The 25,747-nt window shown below is 31.7% G+C and overlaps 1 protein-coding gene across 27 annotated transcripts in view; it reads right to left on the minus strand.

Moving 5' to 3' along the window:
• dnajc6 (DnaJ (Hsp40) homolog, subfamily C, member 6) overlaps positions 1-25,747 on the minus strand; it is a 66,953-nt gene that overhangs the window by 25,346 nt on the left and 15,860 nt on the right. For 16 of the 27 annotated variants that reach the window (XM_087257461.1, XM_087257459.1, XM_087257470.1 and 13 more), the window contains 5 exons: positions 16,586-16,736; positions 9,759-9,808; positions 7,160-7,308; positions 2,701-2,823; positions 608-741 (listed from right to left, as the gene is read on the minus strand). In XM_087257461.1, coding sequence (XP_087113587.1) covers positions 608-741; positions 2,701-2,823; positions 7,160-7,308; positions 9,759-9,808; positions 16,586-16,736 — 607 coding nt within the window. The remainder of the gene's footprint in view (positions 1-607; positions 742-2,700; positions 2,824-7,159; positions 7,309-9,758; positions 9,809-16,585; positions 16,737-25,747) is intronic. The other 11 variants (XM_087257471.1, XM_087257469.1, XM_087257467.1 and 8 more) reach the window with 1 other exon arrangement.

Below are 25,747 nucleotides of genomic sequence, written 5' to 3' on the forward strand. Positions count from 1 at the left end.
TAAGGTCAAAATTACTAGCCCTCCTGTGATTTTTTTTTTCTTTTTTCAAATATTTCCAAAATGAGTTACAAATATTCCACAGTATTTCCTATAATATGTTTTTCTTTTAGAGAAAGTCCTAATTGTTTTATTTCAGCTAGAATGAAAGCAATTTTTAATTAAAAAAATTAAGGTTAATTTTATTAAGCAATATACAATATTTTTGACATGCTTAATTAGCCTAATAGCCTAATTAACCCTTTGCCTAATTAACCTAATTAAGCCTTTAAATGTCACTTCAAGCTGAATACTAGTATCTTGAAAAATACCTAGTAAAATATTATACACTGTCATCATGGCAAAGATAAAATAAATCAGTCATTAGAAATTATTAAGTCAAACTATTATGTTTAGAAATGTGTTGAAAAATATCTTATTACTATTAAACAGAAAGTGGGAAAAATACAGGGAGGCTAATAATTCAGGAAGACTGTATATTACACTTGTGTACAGTTACCAGTTGCTTGAATTATTTGTTGAGTTTACTGTTCAATAGCTCTTCACCCATTTGTTATTTTTTTTTTATCAAAGCTACACTTTTTCAGAGCTGTGGTCTGATTGCTTGTACCTCCTATGGGAGGGCCACAGGCCAGATCCAGGCCTCTTGGCGCTGAGAAGCTGCATGGCTGGCACCGGGTTGGCGAAAAGATGGCAGAAACAGAACATGGCACAGACCAGCACGCCTGAAGGAGCTCTGCCATCCTGAAAGAGCAAACAAGTGTTACAAGAGATCTGAAAAGGCAGAATCTTTTTTATTTTTTATTCATATTATATTATATTATATTATATTATATTATATTATATTATATTATATTATATTATATTATATTATATTATATTATATTATATTATGTTATATTATATTATATTACTGATAAATAATTAATCATGTTAATAAATGTTAATAACATTTTAAGAAAACAATCAGAAAAATTCTCACACATTTTAAGTATTTAAACATATAAATATATAAGCATAAAAACAATTTCAATTTAATATACTTCATTAGCATGTTTATTCTTCCATATAATATTATTAAATTATTGAAAAAAAGTCATGATGAAAAAATTTAAATATAGAATGCAACAATAAAAATAAAATATAAGCAAACACAGAGATTACCTGGCCAACAACAGTCAGCACTTGAATTTAGCAATGCTAAAAGGTGATAGCATTCCACTTGGTAATTAAAGCAGAGATTCATTTGATTAAGCCGACAACAATTTATTGAACTCTAACTGTTGCAATGAGCAGCTTCTTATTTTCTAAACAACCATGTCAGAAGACACATCCTGTGGTCATGGAAAAAACAAAGTTCTGTTTCAGAAGTGTCAAATTACTGGGCTGCATCAAGCAAGAGGTCACTGACGGTCACATGTTTGATGAATTCAATTCAAAAGAATTCAACAGCTAAACTTCAAGTAATGTTTATTGGTAAAAGTAGGAGCATTTCCACACATACAAGTGGAAAAGAACTCAAGGGATTGGGAGTAAACAGCTGTGTAGATGCTTATCAGTGAGGCTAATCAGAAATAAAGGGTTCAGTTTTCTAGGAAGCATAAAAATTAGGCTGGAAACAAATCATGTGGTCTGATGAGACCAAATTTAGAGTTTTTATGTCATTATTAGCCTCAAGAAACTCAAAAGATAATTCACCGCAAAATGAAAATGTACACTGTAAATACAGCTGGGTTCCACACAATTCCTTCATGTTGTCCCAACACAAATCTATTAACCCTTAAAGACCTAGAGGTATTTTGTGGGCACCTAATGGGCCTATATGATTATTTTTTTCTTAAAAGCAGTTTTATTGGTTTTTTAGCAGTCAGACTCAAGTGTCATATATTATTTTAAACAGGAGAACCTGAAGCTTCAATCTGTATCATTTAAAGGTCCAGTCTAAAATATGTTTTGGCCCAAAAACATATGAACAGACAGAAAATATTCCAGAATTTTAAGGAAAACGTTTTTTTTTTCTTTTTCTTTTTCTTTTTTAAAGTGGCATTTTCTAGTTATTAAAAACAAAACCTTATGAAGTTTTTTTTCTTTAGAAATATTTCCATCTCTTTCTTTTGCCAATCTTTGAATTATACGGATCGGATCAGCAGATCAAAAGTTATTGAACATTTAAGAACAATTATTTTTAGCCGCGGGCGGCTGTTTCGGTCTTTAAGAGTTAAGTTAACTTAATTGTTTTTACAAATTTAAGTGGACTAAACTCAAAACAATTAAGTTGTCTTTGCAAAAAAACTCAAGAATTGTGTTGATTCAGCTCATTTTAAATAAGTAGCTTGAACAAGCAGCAAAATATTTTTTGAGCGTACTCCCTATCTAGTTGTTCCAAACCTGAGTTTCTTTCTCCTGTTGAGCAAAAAAGAAGATATTTTGAAAAATGTTTGTAACCAATGAGTTAACTGATTTCATAGTAGGAAAAACAATAATATGGGAGTCAATCGCTACCAATACAAACTGACTAGTTACCAAGATTCTTCAAAAGATCTTCTTATGTTTGGAAAAACTTTGATTTTTTCCATTTTTAAGTGAACTCTCCTTTTAAACCCTGAACTTGAAAATAACCTGCTTAAAATGTGAATAATAAATCTGGTTTATAAAGTCATGGCTGTTTAATGCTGCGTGAATAACATCAAAAGATCTTCTTACCGAACAGGTGATTACACACACATTCTTGGGGTTTTGCTTGAGCCAGTTGTACATATTCTTACACACGGCAAATAGGTTGTGAAGACTTGGAGCCTGTCTGGACGGCCAATTGCATTCAGAAACCTACAGATGAATGACAAGATGCTCACTGAGAGAGTAAAGACACTGAAAACTTAATAAGGCAAATATACAAAACAAATAAAGATTTCACTAATCATAAATAAAAAAAATAAATGAAAATTAAGGTAAATAAGTAAACTATTTCTACAGCTGTATGGCATCTGTGTAAGAACAAAACATCAAAAGTCATCAAATATCACATGTATTATTTATAATAAAGCCATCCCTTCAGTATTAATAATACATCAAGTTGTTGCAATTTTTTCATTAGCAAAAAATAACTGAATAAAATTAGCTAGATATTCTTAAGCTGTGGAAAAAGTCTTTATCTAGAAATAGTTGAGTCAGGATGTTAATCTTAAGAGTTATTTAATTACATGAGAAAAGCACTGTTTAATATTTAATGCAAAAGGCCAGAAGAGTCAGCAAAGTCATCAGTATCATTTCTGGTGAGAAATAAGTCTTGTACCGTAAGTAAGTCAGAAGTTTTCAAACATTCTTCTCCCCAGAGCACAATTACTAAGGCTAAAGCACCTCTTAGTCCATTTAAGGCATATTTTATATCACTTAGCACTATACAATATTATTGCAGTAGCCGTTACTATGATGATTTAGTTCTAAACTACAGTCTGAACAGTCGATGCTATGGGTGAAAATACATCTTGTAGCTTTTCCTCTTCTTAGTGAGACATCTGGGACCCAACAGATAAACATTCTACATGACTGATTTATGACTGTTTTTTTTTTTACTTTTCCCATGTTTTAACATCAACAAAAATTTCATGATGAGAAAAACAGTTACATTAAAGCTACAATCTTTTAGGAGATGAATAAGTTAAGAGCTGAAAAAGTTGATTCAGGACAAAGTAAACCTTGTCATAATTTACTCAACCTCATAAAAAACTGTTCATCTTTAGATTGCAAATGAAGATATTTTTTTAATGAAATCTGAAATGTAGTTTTAATAAAAGTTCTGTCCTTCTACTGAAAGTTTATTCAACCAGATACAATTCATAAAGAGATCACAAAATAAACCCATATGAATTGAGCGCTTTGATCTGAGACTTCAGATGAGAAATGATTGCTTTATATGATAAACAGATTTATTTAGGCATGCGAGTTTTGGGTGAGCAGATTTTAAATGAAGATACAAAAAATTCTCTGATTTTATTTAAAACAGAATTGTCTTTTTGGGTTTAGAATAACATGAGGATGAGTAAATGACAAGTTGAACTAGTCCTTTAATACCCCTAAAATTTTCTCATATTTAAATGCATTGTTTTAAGGATTTTCCACTTATTAACAGGCCATTGACAGCAATGATTTTTGCAGTATTTTCCTATATTGGCACAAACATCATTTACATACAATCTGTTTACCTACATTTGATTGTTAAATGCAGCATATTATTACATAATTTGTAAAAAATGCTCATGGAATTATATGCAAGTAAGCCTTGGCATAATAAAACGGTTTGTGCATCTAGAGAAAAAAACCCAGATGTTGTTTATGATAATGTTTTGACAGTTCAGTGAGCAATGATTGAGAAACCTTTTTATACAAAGACCTAAATATAAAATTAAAGCTGGGATTGTATCAAATGTAAAGTGACTTTACGTCTTTCTTTTTTTATGTTGCACACACATACATCTTGTACAATTTTTAAATTTAGACACAACCAAAGACAAGACGGACATCTTTATAAATGCTTCAATGTCATAAACTGAAACATGATAATTCCCTTGATCTTTTGACATTGTAAACATTTTTTACTTTCTCATGAGCCTAAAACAGCTTATACTGAAGCCAGTCTGCCAAAATGACAGGTTAACAGTCTTTGTATTGCTATGTTTCAGATATTTAATCATGTTTCAGACCAAGTCATGAAGAACTGGCTCTTTGGTCACTTTATTTTACCACAAATTTATTTACCAACAATGCACAATCTGATGCTTGGTTTATCAGACAATTGAAGATAATGCTGTGCTTATTACCAGGGGTGGGCAGTATGTATGATACAAGTATTTTAAATACGCATTTCAAATACAAAATAGTATTTTGTAATGTGTATTTTATATGGTTTATTAAAATGGCTTAATATTTTGTATCGAAATGCTTTGGTGTCTCGTATTTTTGTAATTTAAAATACTGTAAAATACTTTGTAAGAAATCTACAAAATGATACCTAAAATTGTGGCCTCTGATTGATGCTTTCTTAGTTATTTGCCTAAGCTTGAGATCAGACCAGAAAACTGATTAATATTGAAGAAGGTGGTCAATGCTTGAAGTATGGATGAAAATATTCAACACACATAAAAAAATAACAACAAACAAATGGCATGGGTATGTTTGAGAGCAAGTCCACAATCATTGAAAATAGTATACTGCACAATGCTAAGAACAGTAATATTTAATAGCAGTATAGTGTACAATGCATTAGCATCTTTAAAAATGTTTTAAAAATGAGATGGAATAAATTATCAGTCCAAAAACAAGAATATGGAGCCTACGACATATCATCATTCTCAGTCTCAGTGCTGCAGGTGGACATGTAAAGGATGTTTAGAAATATAAAAACACCTAAAGATACTGTACTGGTGTTCAACAGGCAAACTGAGACTCTTTCAGTTAAAGAAGATCTGAAAAACTCTTGGGGGAATGAGTAAACTGCACAAATAGTAGAAGTTTTAGATGGATTGTTGATGTAGATGCCATGACAAGAAGACAAACAACATAAATAAGTCCTACAGTATTCTTGCAATACTTCATTGGCAGTTTTAAATGCCAGTAGCTGATCTGCAGGTGCGCTTTATAGTTAATGAAGAGGAAAGATGTCTGTCTATGAAGAGTTTATTTGCAAAAACTGATTGCTCCATTTTGAAGATAATATATTTTGTATTGAAGAGTACAACAGCAAAAACATGATTTATAAAAATTACTAAAACTAAAACTTTCAGAAATCATCTTTTTAAATTAAGTATTGAAGATTTCAATTGCAAAAAAAACAACCTAAATTCTACTTTTAAAAAAAAATTAAACAACCTCACCCTAACGGCACGGAGGCTCAGTGGACACCTCACAGCTAGAAGGTTGTTGGTTCGAGCCTCGGCTGCGTCAGTTGGCATTTCTGTGTGGAGTTTGAATGTTCTACCGGTTTTGGCGTGGGTTTCCTCCGGGTGCTCCGGTTTCCCCCACAAGTCCAAACACATGCAGTATATGTGAATATAATAAACTAAATTGGTCGTAGTGTATGAGTGTGTGGGTGAATTAGTGTGTATGGGTGTTTCCCAGTACAGGGTTGCGGCTGGAAGGGCATCCACTGCATAAAACATATGCTGGAAAAGTTGGTGGTTTATTCTGCTGCGTCAACCCCTGATAAATAAGGGACATTCATGAATGAATGAATATATCTCCATTTTAAAAAAGTAAGACTGTTTAAAGGGGGTGTCAATTTCACTGGCCACCCAATGGATGGAAACACAATGAAAAGATATAGTATTCCAACTCATTATCTGCATTAAATGTTTTTTCAAATTAATTAAAGAGCTCATCTTCAAGACAGGACTTTCTGCATGAAATTTGCACGAAATTTATACTAAAATGAAAGAGAAACAAAAGTTTATGAATATCTCCTTATGTACAGTAGTAGAGGTGAATGAGTTGGCAGAGAAGCTGAATTAAACTTGATCTGAGAAACGCTGCTGCTGACAAACATTGTTTACTTCACGGAGTCAGTTTAATGATGAAGGGATTGATCAAATAGGCTAACTGATGGAAGGTTTGTGAAGAAATTGCATGTTCCCTTGTAAAAGTATTTTGTAGTATTTTCAAAATACAAAATACAGTATTTTATTTTGATACTTGTTGGCTGCTGTATGTTGTAGTTTATTTGATACGTGTAAAACTGAGGTATTTAGTATTTTATTTTAGAATACATTTCAATGTATTTTTGCCCATCTCTGCTCATTACATTGAATGCAACAGTAATGTCCTTCCAGACAAGTGCGAGTAACTGTTTTATTACATGCTCACCATTGCTTTGTTATTACAGATCATCTGATATCAACTGTACTGTACACTCAAAAGTACAAGTTTACATTGGTTTGAACACAGCTTTTCTTCGAACCAACAAAAAATGATCTATTACTTCTAAATTATATTTTTGATTTATTATATTGCTAACATTGTAAATGAACATCAGAAATCTTAATACAAAATTAAAGCCAGTTCATGACACTTTCAAACATAAGCTGTTACTATAAGGTCTACTTGCACTTTGTTTTGCAAACTGAGCTGGAATGTGACAAGTGTATCAGGAAATGCAGCTGATTGCACTCACTCTGTTGGAGAACTTGGCTCCTCGATAGTTCCTCTGTGACAGGTTGAAAACAGTGTAGTGGTCAGCATGCCGTGAGTCCAGAAAAGAGCGGATATCCTCTGTGTGGTTCCTGTAGCCCATCTCCACCGTCTCAGCAGGATATGACATCACTGACAGAATGAAAATACCATTAGGAGCGAATCATAACACTTAGTTTGGCCAATACAAACACTGCTTTATTTGCACATAGCTAAAAACCCAAACACCAAAAGATAAAAGATTGCCATTAAAGGCATAGTTCACCCAAAAATGAAAATTCTATAATCCTTTAACTCATCCTCCACTTGTTCCAAACATGTTTATGCTTCTTTCTTTTGTTTAGCACAAAGGAAGATATTGAAGAATGTTGAGAAAAACAAACAGCCATTGACTTCCATTGTATTTTTGTTGTATTTGTCAATGGATGTCAACGGATGTTTGTTGAAACATTTTTAAAAATATCTTGTTTTGAGTTCAATAGATGAAAGAAATTCTAGAACCACTTTCTAGAACAACTTGAGAGTAAATAAATAGTGAGGACATTTTCATATGTGGAATTCCAGAAGTTTTCCGGAAGACAGAACAATACGGCAGATGGGTGGAAGATAGTTCTGAAATACAGGAGACTCCCGCGAAAAACTTGAGTGTTTACAGGTATGCATTACAGTTTATTTGCCTGTATATGATTTTTACTCTAAAAGTGACAGTAGACATTAACTTAACACATTATTATGGAAGTTTTTTCCTAACAAAATTAAAATGAAAATTCAAATGCTTAAAAGATCAAATGATAAATCAAATGCTCAAACTATAAATCAAATGCTCAAACCGACATTGCAAATGATAAATCAAATCCTCAAACTGACTCTGTAAATGATAAATCAAATGCTCAAACGGACTTTGCAAATGGTGAATCAAATCCTCAAACTGACTCCTCAAATGATAAATCAAATCCTCAAACTGACATCGCAAATGATAAATCAAATCCTCAAACTGACATCGCAAATGGTGAATCAAATGCTCAAACTATAAATCAATATATGAATATATGATTATAAGAATATATGATTATATAATCAAACAAGACTGGAAAACTAACTTTAAGCATGTTCTACATGTGGATGACAAATGTTACACAATAAAGGTAACAACAAATTAGGTGAAATTTGACAAGGATATCTTATGTAAATTAAGATTTATTAAACCTGCCATTTATTTAAAGTTGCGCTTGTATCGTCAGTTATGTAACTTTTTTTTTATCATCTTGCCGTATGGTTTTTCGTGGCCTCCTATGATAGATGTACCCATCTGTTGAACACTTCAGAATGTGGACAGAAGCAGTAGGAGATTTCTCGCTTTCTCTTTCACGAGTTTATACGGATACGACGTGGTATAGTGCATGCAAATCTGAACGCCTTGAAAAAGTTGTAGCGCTACCGGTTGTTGTCAACAACAAACTCTTCCGCCTTAAAGCTCCGCCTATGCTGGTTGATTGACACCTCATTTGCATTTGATTTATCATTTGCGATGTCAGTTTGAGGATTTGATTCACCATTTGCGATGTCAGTTTGAGCATTTGATTCACCAATTGCGGAGTCGTTTAAGGATTTGATTCACCATTTGCAGAGTTGTTTGAGCATTTGATTCACCATTTGCAATGTCGGTTTAAGGATTTTATTTATAGTTTGAGCATTTGATTCACCATTTGCGATGTCAGTTTGAGGATTTGATTTATCATTTGCGATGTCAGTTTGAGGATTTGATTTATCATTTGCGATGTCAGTTTGAGGATTTGATTTATCATTTGCGATGTCAGTTTGAGCATTTGATTTATCATTTGAGGAGTCGGTTTGAGGATTTGATTCACCATTTGCAGAGTTGTTTGAGCATTTGATTCACCATTTGCAATGTCGGTTTAAGGATTTTATTTATAGTTTGAGCATTTGATTCACCATTTGCGATGTCAGTTTGAGGATTTGATTTATCATTTGCGATGTCAGTTTGAGGATTTGATTTATCATTTGATGAGTCGGTTTGAGGATTTGATTCACCATTTGCAAAGTCCGTTTGAGCATTTGATTTATCATTTGCAGAGTCAGTTTGAGGATTTGATTTATCATTTGCAATGTCGGTTTGAGCATTTGATTTATAGTTTGAGCATTTGATTTATCATTTGATCTTTTAAGCATTTAAATTTTCATTTTAATTTTGTTAGGAAAAAACTGCCATACATTATGAGTCATGAAGAAAAAAAAAACTACCATAGAAAAAAGATCTTTGATGGAGTAAATTAACAGCACATTTTTATTTTAAAGGGAACTTTCTAATACACTTAACGTTGAGAAAATATATTTTAACATACTCTTTACACCCAAATTCATGAGACTGATAAAAACGCTGAAAGATTACAGAAGTTAAAACAACCAAAACAGTTCAAGGTGCAAAAGAGTATGCGAGGACAGTGTGTGTACACAAATGTGTGTAAATCGATCCGTATGTGAAACTGCACAAAAAAAAACCTTGGAGGAATTACAAATACAACAGGTTTATCATTCACTACCCCAGAATTTTCATTACTCACCGATAATACGTGAGGTGATGTAGGCAATGTCCAACTCCCCTTTTGTATACCTAGATTACACACAAGAAGATACAGAAACTCAGTATTGACAACATAACATACCGCATATTCATATGTAATTTAAAGGCATAATAGTTCATTTTTTCTTTATTTCATTAAATCCTTAAATTCTCAATAGACTTGTATTGAATGTTTTATTATGATAAATGTACATAGTGCAAGTTTTTTCATTTTATTTACCAAGGATCCAGTATAGTGATCATAAGCGACAATAAACGCTGCAAAAGATTTCACTTCTAATGAATGCTATTCCTTTTAATCTTCTGAACATTTACTATATCAAAAAATGTATAATGGTTTTCCATTAAATAAAAATGATCAAATAAATCTGAAAAAAAAATTGTCGACATTGATAACACTAAGAACTGTTACTTGCGCAGCACTTTATAGGAGACTCTATATTTCAAAATTTTAGGGGGGCCTATTGTGCCAAAATCACTTCTATAAGGGGTTTAAACAAAGTTGCCAATGGTCTGTGATTATAACCAGCTTCTAATAGTAAAAATTCATTAATCATATTTTTATAATCACACTTCAAAAAAAAAAAAACTATCTGCAGAAACACGTTGGATGAGGTTCTCCGTTTGTACGTGTCATTAGAGTCCTGTCTATTAGCCTATGGCAATCTCTCCCTCATTAGCGTAGGATGAAAGTCTTGTTTTTGAATCTACCACTATGTTGACACACAGGCATTTTTAGCACCGCCTTCTTTAGAAAAAAACAATTTGAATTTAATCATGTATTTAATGATGAAAATAATCATTTGAATTTGAAGTCACAGTCACCAAAATGGCACAATTAGGACCAAAGCCTAAAAGGGACAGTTTCAAAATTCGAATAGTTCTAAAACATTTTTGTTTATACATATTTTAAGCTAAATCTTCTCATATACACTCTAGGGACATTAGAAACTTATTTTACATCTTGAAAAAAAAGAAGAATAGGTCCCATTTAAAATATATTCTCATAGAAACCGGTTATTTTTAAATCTGTTTTATTTGAAATCAAATAATGCACCCTTTATGAGTCCAATAACCAGAAATATTACAGACCCCAAAATATATGAAGAGTTCAGATACAAAATCCTCTAAGTCCCATCTGAAATTATTGCTTTTAGTGCCATTAATTGATTTTTTGATAATTTTTAAAAATATTTTTAATTATTTTTTTTTATCAAATAATGCACCCTTTATGAGTCCTATAACCAGAAACCTTAAAGACCCCAAAATATATGAAGAGTTCAGATACAAAATCCTCTAAGTCCCATCTGAAATTATTGCTTTTAGTGCCATTAATTGATTTTTTGATAATTTTTAAAAATATTTTTAATTATTTTTTTTTATCAAATAATGCACCCTTTATGAGTCCTATAACCAGAAATCTTAAAGACCCCAAAATATATGAAGAGTTCAGATACAAAATCCTCTAAGTCCCATCTGAAATTATTGCTTTTAGTGCCATTAATTGATTTTTTGATAATTTTTAAAAATATTTTAATTATTTTTTTTAATCAAATAATGCACCCTTTATGAGTCCTATAACCAGAAATCTTAAAGACCCCAAAATATTTGAAGAGTTCAGATGCAAAATCTGTGCCATCTGAAATTTTCCTATGTGTTGATTTACTAATTTCACTTTTATAGCAAAGTATAGGTTATTTCCATTGCTTTTATGAAATAACTTAACATAAACATAGGAGGCTAAGAAAAATGCTTATTGTAGAATAAAATTCCAGATGGCACTGAAAACTCTTCATATATTCCCATCTTGAAGCAAAAGTCATCTAACAGTAATAGTAGATGGACAACATTATAGAACACCCAAGTCACCTCAGTAATCTGCTGAAGAATAAAATCCCTCTAATGAGATCATATGTAAACAAGCTACTATTCTAAGCCTCTGAGCAAGAGGTGAATGAAAAACACTAGCAGTTCACACTAGTAGTGTCTGTGTTTGTGCAGTGCTTTCTATGTTCATGTTGGTGTCATTCACCTTTCACACAACACTGGAAAATAGCAGATTTTTAAAATCATTATCAGTGTATTTGGGTTAGTAAGAGAAAGCCATGGAGATATTTCAGTATTTTAACTTAGAAATGTGTAGTATGCTTTCATGTTCCAATCAAGCATTGTAAAAAAAAAAAACAATAATAATTAAAACTTGCTGCCTAAAATTTTCAAGTTGATTCAATTATTTTTTTCTAGTCATCTCAACTGTTAAATCAGTCAAACTGACTAAAAATATTAAGTTAATCATTTAAGTTAATCAACTAAAGCAAGAGTATATCCAATTAACTGATTAAATTTAAACTAACAAAAACACTTAAATGTCATGACTTTTTGTCATCCAACTTTTTATTTATTTGCAAAATAGTAAGTTTAGAATTATAAAATGTTGAAGAAAGAATATTTGTTTTGCTTTTACAACAATTAAATTATTATGGACTCATTTTATTTATTTAAAGCTTGTTTATATTAAAGAGCACCTATTTTACCCCTTTTTCAAGATTTAAGATGAGTCTTTTCTGCCTCCAGAATGTGTCTGTAAAGTTTCAGCTCAAAACACCCATCAGATTATTTATTATACCTTTAAAAATATTGGTATTGGAAAAATTCACATTGTGAAATTTCACATTGTATGTGAGAAATACTACAGTAAGAACTTTACCAATGATTATTTAATGTATTTGTTGTGGAGTTAATTCAAGCCTTTATGCAACGATGAGTCACACACAATCTCGTTGCAAAGTTCACGCACACAGCGCACATGTTTAACTTTGCACTGTTTTTGCACGCAAATGTGACAGGATACATGTTAATATCCACAGGATCTCCATTATTTTAATGTATAAAATAAACCTGATTTAACGTCCACAAACCGGGATTGTAGCATCTTCTCTTATAATTGTATTAGCATTACTCACTGTGCATTAACTAATGTTAACATGCACAACTTTGGATGTTAATAATGCGTTAATTTGCAATATTAATTATGCAATAGATGATGTTAAACTATGATTAATAAATGTTTTACAAGAATATTCAAACTTAGTTTATGCTAGTAAATACATTAACTAATGAACCTTAATTACAAAGTGCTATATAAATATAATTTTATATACATGTTTTACTACCAAATTATTTTAAACTGTAACTTTCAACATTGATATAATAATCAGTCAGTTAATTAGTTTTTCTTCTTTTTATTTATTTTTTGTTTACCTAACAATCAGTGAAATTACCTGACTTAAGAGCACCGCAGGTTAACCAGGTGGATGTGATCTGCTTCTGGGTCATTGTGGGGGGTAAAATACTGCATTACGCAAGAGCTTCCTTCTATGTGTAACCATTAGTGTTGAACGCTTTCCTCTCAGCTGAGCGATAAATGCACATGAATAGTTCAGGAGTTTGTATGCGCCTGCATCAGCAGAGTCTCCTCTGGATAACTGAACACCAGCTGGGTCAAAAACACAAACAAGTGTGACCCAAGCAAACAGGGCTTGCCTTTCTGTTGCAGGCCTGTTATGTGTTTGATGATGGTGTTTATGCTGGTAATGCATTTATTGTGTCCGTCACAGCAAACACATTATTTTTGATGCTTGTTTTCAGTCTAGCTCTCAGTTACAAGACAAGTGTGGAATTGATGCTTTTTTTATGGCTTCGATTGGAAAATTCACCAAAACAATCACATTGTACTTGACAAATTTTATGATCTGCTTGATTCTCATTTTTGTTCTAAAACAGACATTCTTTTAAAAGAATATTTTGATAAATAAACATAAGAAATATACAATATAATAAATTGCAATATTGTTAATTATTTTATTTATTTATTTTATTATCCAAAGGTCTTTGTTACATTACATTACAACAACAGTTACTTTGTGAATTCTAATATTGCAAACCTCAATTTATATACCGTTTACCTTTTTAAAAGGCCTGTAGTGCCTTTTCATTGTTAATTAATTATTCCTGCTGAACCCATTCATTGCTTTAATAAGTTTAACAAACTATTTACAATATTATTTAATATTTATTGCAATATTGTTATACACACACACACACACATACATATATATATATATATATATATATATATATATATATATATATATATATATATATATATATATATATATATATAAAACAATATTGTAAATTGTGTGTTCAACTTATTAATGCAATGAATGGGTTCAGCAGGAATAATTAATTAACAATGAAAAGGCACTACAGGCCTTTTAAAAAGGTAAACAGTTATCATTCATTACCAATTTCCTAACTGAGAAAAGTTCCTGAACTTGTGCTGTATTCTATAGAACTCAATGGTCACAAAAACCATTTAACAAGATTATTATAGTTTAGTTTAGTTTAGTTTAGTTTAGTTTAGTTTAGTTTAGTTTAGTTTAGTTTAGTTTAGATTAGTTTAGTTTAAAAAATCATAATTTCTTCTTTTATGTTAAGCAAAAGGAAATGAATAAAAATGGGTTTTAGAGACATGAGAGTGAATAAATAGTAATAAAATAAGATTTTCATTTTTTATTTAAGGATTAATCTTATTGCATTTGTACACAGTTAAGTAACCAAACATAAATCACAAAATATATTTCTTATATATTTTGCTTTAAAATATACAAATATAAATTTACGAACATTTATTTATTCATTCATTCCTGTTCTTTTCAGTTTAGTCTTTTATTAATGAGGGGTCACCACAGCGGAATGAACCACCAATTTATCCAGCTTATGTTTTATGCAGCGGATGCCCTTCCAGCTGCAACCCATGACTGGGAAACACCTATACACACTCATTCACACACATACACTAAGGACAATTTAGCTTACCCAATTCACCCATGTGTTTGGATTGTGGGGGAAACTGAAATCCCACGCGAACATGGGGAGAACATGCAAACTCCAGACAGAAATGCCAACTGACCCAGCCAGGGTTCATACCAGCGACCTTCTGAGGTGACAGCACCGCACACTGCATCACCGCGCCGCCCCAATTCACGAACAATAAAATTCTAAAATGACATATTTGCTCATCATGTATCTGTTTATATGTTTGTTATTATATTTTTTTTCATTTGATTTGACATCTAGAGTGTAAAATGTAGATTAAAATATGAAAATGTAACAACAGTTTGGTTGGTCCATATTTCACTACGCAGTCCCAGTACTTTCTTGTGTAAATTGTGTCTAAACTATGGACTTGTATTGATCATGTATTTTTAACTACGATATGGATGTGTGTCTAACATACATACTTTTTAGCTTTAGAACAAGTCAAAAAAAAGTGTTGAGTGTTGGCAGCGACGATCCATGATGAATTTTAAACTGTAAAAACTGCTTAATATATGTTCCTAGCCATAAACCCATCTCTCACATAAATAAAACCTTTGGCAATTTTTTGTCAAAAAAACACCATTAAGAATATTTTTTTAACATTTAATTACAATTAATACTCATAAACCACCTGAATGATGTAATACCTAGCTCATATTTATTACATTACACAAATTTCTGTCCTTGTAAACCACTCACAATAGTGTGCATACATACTATACACACACACACACCACACACACACACACACACACACACACACACACACACACACACACACCTAAACATTGTCATTAATTTGAGTAGTCCTAATATATTAATAATGTGTTACAGAAAACTAGGTCAGAAGGTACTCTATTAAAAGAGCTTGACTTTTTTCTCTGAAGTTTTAAACAGGAACACAAATTCAAAGATGCAGAAAAACAAACACTCACATTCGTTTTTTCGGTATGTTTACACAGTAAATAATACCTGTTCATTAACAGCTTCTGTATTTTGTGATTAACAAATATTTTCTGTTTATTTATGGATGTGAATTGCATTATGGGATCTTGATCTCTGCCATGTCCACTTCTAATTTTTGAAATTTAACTCTAGAGTTTAACATGGTGACTTTTTGTAATATATATATATATATTTTATATATATATATATATATATATATATATATATATATATATATATATATATATATATATATATATATATTGACATTTTTCATTCATTCATTTTCTTTTCGGCTTAGTCCCTTTATTAATCTGGGGTCGCAGATTTATTAATCTGGAATGAACTTATCCAGCATATGTATTGCACAGCGGATAACCTTCCCATCACTGGGAAACACCCATATATACTCGTTTACACACATACACTATACGGACAATTTAGCTTACTCATATCACCTATACCACATGTTTATAGACTTGTGGGGGAAACCAGAGCACCCGGAGGAAACCCATGCGAACACAGGGAGAACATGCAAACTCCACACAAAAATGCCAACTGACCCAGCTGACACTTAAACCAGCGACCTTTGTGCTCTGAAGGGAGTGTTCTACCCACTGTGCCACCGTGCTGCCCATTAACATTTTTGTAGATTGAAGTAATATAATGTTTAAGAAATCATATATAGAGAAAAAAGTCTGTAAAATAACAAACAATGTAAAGGCAGTATTTTACAAGGTTTTTGTAGCGTAACATACACTGCCAAAACAGACAACATATCACTTTAAACCATTTAAAATGTTAATAAACTTAACTTTTTCAAACTCTTCAAGATTAAAAGTTGTTTAAAGATAGACCTAAGTCCCAATGCAATTCAAAAACATAAATAAACAGGGAAAAATAAAACATAAAATCATAAGTCACAAAATAAGGAATGCAATTGCAATGTAGGCGATTGCTTGTGAAAAGAATACTTACGTGGCCACTTGGTTCATAACCTTGGTGGAGGTGTCTTTGATGGTGTCTTTGAGGTTGTCCTTGATGTTACTGAAGAACTTTCCAGCACCTCCTTTCACCATATCCAAAAGCCCCCCTCCATAGTTCCCGTCCATATCTGGAGACGGAGGGCCTTTAAATGATCAGAATTTCATATCTTACAACACACATGCACACGGGTACACCACAAACATGCTTTTCACATGCGTCTTCTTGACTAGTGATAGACAGAGGGATGAGAATAATTTGTGGTTGGTAAAAGTTTATGCTTGGCAAAGCCACAAAATAAATAATATTGTGAAGTACACTGTAAAAACTGTTGGGTTCCACACAATCAGTTTGTTTTTGGACAACATAAAGGAGTTAACTTTTTTTATTTTATTTTTTTACCAATTGAAGTACATTAAACATGAAACAATTAAGTTCTAAACTGAAGAATTGTGCTTAATTTTTTTAATGTGTGATGCTGATAATGACTATTCTCTGTTACATTATATATATTTTAAAGTGCCATTTGTGATGGTAAAGATTAATTTGAAGCATCGCATAAGCTTTCAAAAATCATTCTAATCGGCTGATTTACAACACAGGTATCAACAAAATTTTGTAATTATTTACAACACACACTCAAAACAAACGTGCTCTTTGTTTTGACTTATTTTAAATGAGCTCAAACAACACAAGTCTTGAGTTTTGTGGGGGACAGCTTAATTGTTTTATGTTCAGTCAACTTAATTTAGCAAAAACCTAACTTAATCGATTTGCGTTGAAACGACATGAGGTGATTGTGTGGAACTTAGCATTTTTTAGAGTGCAAATGAAAGTATTTTAATCCAATCTGAGAGATTTCTGCCCCTTAAATTGTGTAAAAGTGTGTACAACCAAAACTCTAAAGCTTCAAAATGTTTTAAATAGTTTAAAAGTATATCATATTAAGTCTTTTTAAGTCTTACGAAGAGACATGATCAATTTATAAATAAACTTAATAATTGAACATGTCATTAAGGCTTTTATTCACATTTTAACTTTGCTCAGTGATCAGTTATACCTGTTTGACATGCAAGTGCCAATGTTTATTATTAATATTAGTATTTGGTTGGTGACTCTGTCATTACATTATAAATGTCTTCACTGTTACTTTGCTGATTGAAAGTATTAAATTTTGATGAAAATCCCCCTTTGAACAGTATTATACCCTCGGTTTACCACTTGTCAAGATCACAGATTAAACACATGCTCATATTCCAATTCAAAACCTAACAAGCATGCAGACTAAAACACAGCACCAAATAAAACAGCATGCATATATCAAACATGCTTCAATAAGACAGATGTCTACCACTGCAGTGACAACAAGGAAACTCAAGGTCAAAGCATGTGCTGATTGTGTTTCTCTGAGGTTTTGTTTACTTTTTAAATCCAGTTACTATATATGCCAAAGCCAGACTTCCGCCTGCTCTTCTAGACCAGGAACATTCAGAATCATAACCCCATTACATGAAATACATATTGGTTAACTTCAATTTCAAGCACATTTCAAAGACTTTTCAGGTCAAATAACCTAAAATCGAAGACATTATGTTGGGACACCTACAAAGTCACAATCATAAATGTGCATACAGTTGAAGTCAGTATTATTAGACTCCCTGAATTATTAGCCCCATGTTTATTTTTTTCCCCAATTTCTGTTTAATGGAGAGCAGATTTTTTCAACACATTTTTAAACATAATAGTTTTAATAACTCATTTCTAATATTTGATTTATTTTATCCTTGCCATGATGACAGTAAATAATATTTTATTAGATATTTTTCAAGACACTTCTATACAGCTTAAAGTGACATTTAAAAGCTTAACTAGGTTAATTAGGTTAACTAGGCAGGGTAGGATAATTAGAAACATTTTTGTATAACGGTGGTTTGTTCTGTAGACTGTGGAAAAACAATATAGCTTAAAGGGGCTAATAATTTTGTCCTTAAAATGGCTTTAAAAAAATTAAAAACTGCTTTTACTCTAGCCAAAATAAAACAAATAAAACTTCCTCTAAAAGGAAAAATATTATCAGACATACTGTGAAAATGTCCTTGCTCTGTTAAACATAATTTGGGAAATATTTTAAAAATAAAAAAAATCAAATAGGGGCTAATATTTCTGACTTCAACTGTAGCTAATGTATTATGCATATGCTACAAAGTGCTTAAGAAATAACACATTAGTGGACTAGAGGAGATAACATGATTTACCCACCGGAAAATGTCTTGCAAAAAATAAATTCAAGCACATATAAAGACCTGAGTCTAAACTTTCAAATGTTTCAAAGACTTGCTAGAACCCTGCTGTTAAGCCAAATGTGCATTAGATGATGACACAAAGCTCTACGTCAGTAAGCAGAAATAAGCCAGTGAATCAGACAGTAGGAAATGGAGGAAACTTGGAGCATCTGGCATGCTCGTGAGCATCAGTGTTAACTAGAACACACCCTAATCAAAAATCTGACTCAGCCTCCTCCCACACACACACAACCACAAACAAACACAAGTACAGTAATCTTTATGGAAACCTCCCATATCTGTAATGATTTTTAAATTGTACAAAATGTATATTCTATGCCCTCACCCTAAATTCAACCCTCACAGGAAACAATCTGCATTTTTACATTTTCAATATATGTAATTCGTTTGTGTGATTTTTGAGCTATTTTCCTCATGAGGACCTTGACTAAAATGTACACTCACAGTCAAAACCTACTGGCAGTTATGCTATACTTGTACATAATTCATACAAGGTACACTCACATGCACACGTGCACATATGCACACACACACACACACACATGCTTTTTTGTTAATTATGGGGACACTGCTTAGTTTTACATTGTTTTTATACTGTAAAAATATTCTATATGGTTTATACGCCTATTAAAAAATGGGAATATGGGGTGCCCACACACAAACATATGTATATTTTAGTGCCAATGATTTTATACTGTAGTAACTACTGTATATATTCTATCCCCTCTACCACAGCCCTCACAACTTTAAACAAAACCCTCCAAAAATTGCTTCATTTAGTATACAGAATACATTCATCCTTTCATTTTCTTTTCGGCAAAGCCCCTTTATAATTCAGGGGTCGCCACAACGGAATGAACCGCCAACTTGTCCAGCATTTGTTTTATGCAGCGATCGCCCTTCCAGCCACAACCAAACACCGGGAACATTCTGTATATAATAGTTATATAATAATATAGTTATATTATGTATTTCCTCAACAAATATTACGGAATTACTGGTATAACTATTGATAAGAGAAAATGTTGTCTCAAAAATGTAGGAAATATCAGTTACACTAATACAACTGTAGTAAAAACAAATCTGCCACTTCCAATCACATCCAGTCACATTTGATTCAACTTACAATGCAGCATAATTCACAATACAAAATTAGAAAAAGTGCCCTTCCCAGAAATGAAATTCAACACATTAGTTTTGTGAAAAATCTAAATTAAAAAAATAAATAAATAAAAAATTTAAAAGAAATAACATGTACTATAATGAAACAAACTGAGCTGTTTTAATAGATTTTCTTAAAATACATTAATTTAGTAGAAGTAATCTGCGCACTTTCATTTTCCTTCTTAGTCCCTTTTATCATCAGGGGTCGCTACAGAGGAATGAACCACCAAATTATCCAGCATGTTTTACGCAGTGGATGTCCTTCCAGCTGCAACCCAGTACTGGGAAGCATCCATACACACACACTCATAAAAAAACGGACAATTTAGTTTATTCAATTCACCTATAGCGCATGTCTTTGGACTTTGAGGGAAACCGAAGTACTGGGAGGAAACCCACAAAAACACAGGGAGAACATGCAAACACCACACAGAAAAGCCTACTGACTCAGCCGGGACTCCAACCAGCAACCATCTTGCTGTGAGGCGACAGTGCTTATCACTGACCTAATGTGTCGCCCTCACTTTCATTTTGTTTCTTTATTTAATAGAAAATAAAACTAATTAGTTCAGTTGTGCAATACATGCCACCTCTCTATACTGAAAGTGTCTGCTTGGCTTTATCCACCTTTTTCCAAATGTGCCTACTGTTCGATAAATGATGGGCTTCACTTTCAGTTTGGGGACTTTTTGTTTAAAAGAATAAAATCCAGTCATTTACATTGTCCCATAAGTTTCCACTATGAATACATCCACATCTGACTTTGAAAACTGCATGAATTGCAGTGGTCTTATATGCATTCTTTTTTTATTGATCTTAAAAACATTTTTTCTGTGTTATCTGTGAAGTACAGTAACATTCAACATGCCCACATTATTGAAAGATGTGTTTGGGGTTATTTATGATCTGCTGGTAGTGATTTGTTCATTTTAATATGGTTCCTTTAAAAAGCAGTGGTTGAACAATAAGGAGAATAATGTCACCTCATACCCAAATTTTTAAAAACACTTCACTGATTATAAATACTCCAGAATTCACACAAAATGTTATAGGGTGTAGGGAAAAGGTGGATACGGTCTGCTTTCATTGATTAGTTTAGGGGGAGATGACTGACAGGACCATGAGCATCATTGACAAGTACAAATCACAACAAACACTGATGTCTTTAATGTTACTTAATAGATATTTTTTCATTGTTGAAATAAAAATATTTACAAAAGAAATATGTGATGACTAGACATGCTCTCAGTGACTATATATACACATGTAAGGAAGTGAATTAAATTGAACCTAAAGATGTGTGTATTGCTGTAGTGGTTACAGATTAAATGTACATGTTTGAAGCTGTTTAGAAGACACTTCTATATACAGTTGAAGTCCGAATTATTAACCCCCTTTTTATTTATTTATTTTTTAATTTTTATTTTTAATTATTTATTTATTTCCCAAATGATGTTTAATAGATTCAGGAAATTTTCACAGTATGTCTGATAATATTTTTTTCTTCTGGAGAAAGTCTTATTTGTTTTATTTTGGTTAGAATAAAAGCAGTTTTAAAACCATTTTTAGATAACCATTTTTTAAAACCATTTTAAGGTCAATATTATTAGCCCCTTTAAGCTATATATTTTTCGACAGTCTGCAGAACAAACCATCATTATACAATAACTTGCCTACCCTACCCTGCCTAGTTAACCTAATTAACCTAGTTAATTACTGTATAGAAGTGTCTTGAAAAATATCTAGTCAGATATTATTTACTGTCATCATGGCAAAGATAGAACAAATGAAATATTAGAAAGGAGTTATTAAAACTATTATGCTTAGAAATATGTTGAAAAAATCTGTTCTCTGTTAAACAGAAATTAGAGGGGAAAATAAACAATTTATATTAATCAATTGGATAAATAATTCACTCAGAAATCCATGAATGAATCAGAATAAAAATATGAAAACAAGGTAATAAACTATATAAATTAAACCTAATAAATAAATGATGACTAGACACCATGTTCATGAAAAAATATACACCATGGATGTTTGTTTTAATTAAAGTTTTTTTATTATTATTATTATTATTATTTTTATTTTAAGGTACATATGAATATTTTAATGTTTAATGTTAAGGTTTTTAATAAAAATGTTGAATGACTCACGGCAAAGCAGTTATTCAGGACATCAAATAAATTACGGATATAGCACATACCAAAATCTATAAAACCTGTCTATAACCCATGCACCAATTTACAGACATCTTTACGTTCAAGTTCACTTCCTTGCAAATGACCACTTGTGCACTTATATTCAGATTTATGGTTTATTTTCACTGCAGCCATTAGTGCATGCTGTTAGTGAGTAGTGTTTAGAGTACACTTTTTACATGCGGTAAAACATCCTGCTTTCACAGTGATGTGAAACATATGAAAAGAACCTGCATATATGTCTATTTTCTACACATACACAATACTATACACAAATCTAAATGCCGTTTTGAATTATCTAATAGTTGTCAAAGTTAAAACCTGCTAAAACCTTTATTATTCAGGGATTGCCACAGCGGAATAAACTGCCAACTTCATCATGTTTTTCTTCTGGTAAATATATTTCTAAAGAAGCTGTTGACAAGAAATTACACTAACCCAAACAATCCAAGCATTGAACTATTTCAGAAAAAAATGTGTAGTGTAGAAATAACAATGAAATGACACAAGGAGAAGGCAGTGAACTATAGAAATGCAATTAATACTTTGCATAAAAAGGATTTTTTGTTCATAACAGCTTCAAGACGGCTCTTGTATGTAAAATTAAGTTGAATGCTTTGCTCAGGTTATTATTTTCTATTGGATTCAGGTCAGGTGTTTGGCTGGGCCATTCTAGCAGCTTTATTTTATTTTTCTGAAACCATTTGAGAGTTTCCTTAGCTGTGTTTGGGATCATTATGTTACTGAACTCACCCTGGTTTCATCTTCCTCATCCTGGCAATTTAGGTGTTGGGACAGAAGCAGCTAATATTCATTTACACTGACAAGTTTTCAGGGTGTTCCATGCCTTTTTACACCTCCCTTTCTTCATGTGTTTAATACTTTTGCCTGTGTCTTGTCATTGTATTACACATAACTTAATTTTGGAACAAATTAGTTTTCTTTATATGGATTACTTTGGTTTATACCAATATCTGGTAAAAAATTCAAGTCAACAGCTCCTTTAAATAATATATTTTATACATCAGCCAAAGAAAGGTTATATCAGTTGTTCTAACTGCTGCAAAAAATAAAAAACAAATAAATAAAAATACTATCCTAAAACTGATCTATCCTGGAGGCTCTCTACTGGACATTATTAGTTTGGAATATACCACAGCTAAAATAAATGGTGCCAGTAAAAATTTTTATCTTTTATGTTTCAATCCTGATTTTTGTACTTATTATTACAATTTAACTTTTTTTATTTTATTTTACCCTTTTTGTTGGGTGGATCTCTGGCTTTGTTCAAAATAAAAATGTTCAATAAAAAATAAATATATATATATATATATATATTTAATTTAACCGCTACATAATGAATGATTCATGGAAACATTCATACGTAACATTTATTTGTTTGCAGGTACACTGATTTATTTAGGAAAGCAATAAGCAAATTTCTAATACATGATTGAATCACTGAATCATTCATTTAACCACTTCACTTTTGTTTAATTCATATTTTTATTCACATTTAATTAGTAACGTGCAGTTGAATTCAGAATTATTAGCCCCCCTTTTATATTTTTTTATTTTTTTATTATTTCCTAAACGGTGTTTATCAGAGGAATGAAATTTTCACAGAATGTCTGATAATATTTTTTTCTTCAAGTGAAAGTGTTATTTGTTTTATTTCGCCTAAAATAAATGCAGTTAAAATTTTTTTTAAAGCCATTTTAGGGACAAAATTCTTAGCCCCTTTAAGCTAATTTTTTTTCCCGATAGTCTACAGAACAAACCATTGTTTTACGATAACTTGCCTAATTACCCAAACCTGCCTAGTTAACCTAATTACCCTAGTTAAACCTTTAAATGTCACTTTAAGCTGTATAGAAGTGTCTTGAAAAATATCTAGTCAAATATTATTTACTGTCATCATGGCAAAGATAAAATAAATCAGTTGTTAGAAATGAGTTTTTAAAACTATTATCTTTAATCTTTTATGTGTTGAAAAAATAGAAATTGGGGAAAAAATAAACGTGGGGCTATTAATTCTGACTTCAACGGTACATGTAACAAAGGAATGCTTATGAGTCACTGAATCATTCCAGCCAATTTGTTCAAACTATTCATTTATTACTAATTAATTTTAAATAAATACAATATTCACCTATACAGTCAAGCCCGAAAGTATTTATACACTGGCAAATTTACTTTTCCTTATTAATTAACAAATTTACTTTTAGAACTAAATCTTTGTTCAAATATTTTGACCTGTAAACAACTTCCAGATTACAATTGTCAGCACTTTTCTGCTTCCAACTTTCTATTAAATCTAGCAGATGAGGGTGGCCTGGCACTGCTTTAACAGTGGTCCTCCAGGCCAGAGAGTGGGCTTCCTGTCAGACTTCCCATTAAGATACAGAGGAGCTCTTTCTAAATGAGCAAACTTCAAAGTCCAACACAGAGTCTCTGAACTCCTACCAATGTCCCTTTAATCACACAAAGAGCCCGAAAGCACTTGTATGTGTGTATGTGTGTGTGTCGTCTTGACCACGAAGATCTCATCAGTGCATGTGTAATAGAAAAGAATGGCTCCCTAACACATTTCTCCTTTTATTCTCTGTCTCTATCACAATCATCCTTTCTTTTGTTGCTTTAATTCAGCTGAATTGAGTCACAGAAAGAGGTTCAGTGACGTTCAACCCCCTGTGTGTGTTTGTGTGTGTAATTGTGTGCTTGTGTGTCTGGTTACAAGACCCGAGTGGCTTTTCAATTATACATTACCTACAGCCTCATACAAAGCTACTGTATTTTCAAGCAGCAAATTTCGAACATTCACAATTCCCACACGAAACACAGAGAGAATGATTATAAAACTAAATGAACAGATTTGATGAAGGACGGTGTTTTTGTTTTTTAATCACTTAATCAACAACCCAGCTGGTTTTGTCTTAAAACAATGTTGCTGTAGTTCAATGTAAGTGACCTTTTAGAACTGGCATCTCGTATCATGCTGATTTTTATTTTCATAATTATTAAGATGTTAACTAATAATTTTACACAATTACTTCTGTTTTTTTATAATAAGTTGGACAGGAAAAGGGAATTGTATTTGTTTGTTTTATTAGATTTTACATTTAAAAAGCTGTTTCTTATAGTTATGCTTTCAGCTATACTGTGACAAGCTTTACGGTAACATTATGAAAAATATTAACAATTTAAAAAGGTAACTAACTGCCTGCAACAATATGGAAAGTGCTTGCAAGTGGTCATATTTGTTTATGTTGGATGTTTTTTTTTGCCATGTTTTCAGTAGATCTGTGAGGAGTTCTGCTGTACATTAATGTTGCATTTAACAAAAGAATAGACAATACACAGTAAAACAGTCAAATATTTTTGGAAATATAAAGGTATTGTCTTAAACAATAGAAAAAAAAGCCTTTTCTAGAACAATCACATGTTTTTATTAAACATTTTTAAACAGTTAAAGAGTAAAAGGTTTT

The sequence above is a fragment of the Danio rerio genome, chromosome 6 (assembly GCF_052040795.2).
Source record: "Danio rerio strain M-AB ecotype USA chromosome 6, GRCz13ab, whole genome shotgun sequence".
In the NCBI taxonomy this organism is placed as follows: domain Eukaryota; kingdom Metazoa; phylum Chordata; class Actinopteri; order Cypriniformes; family Danionidae; genus Danio; species Danio rerio.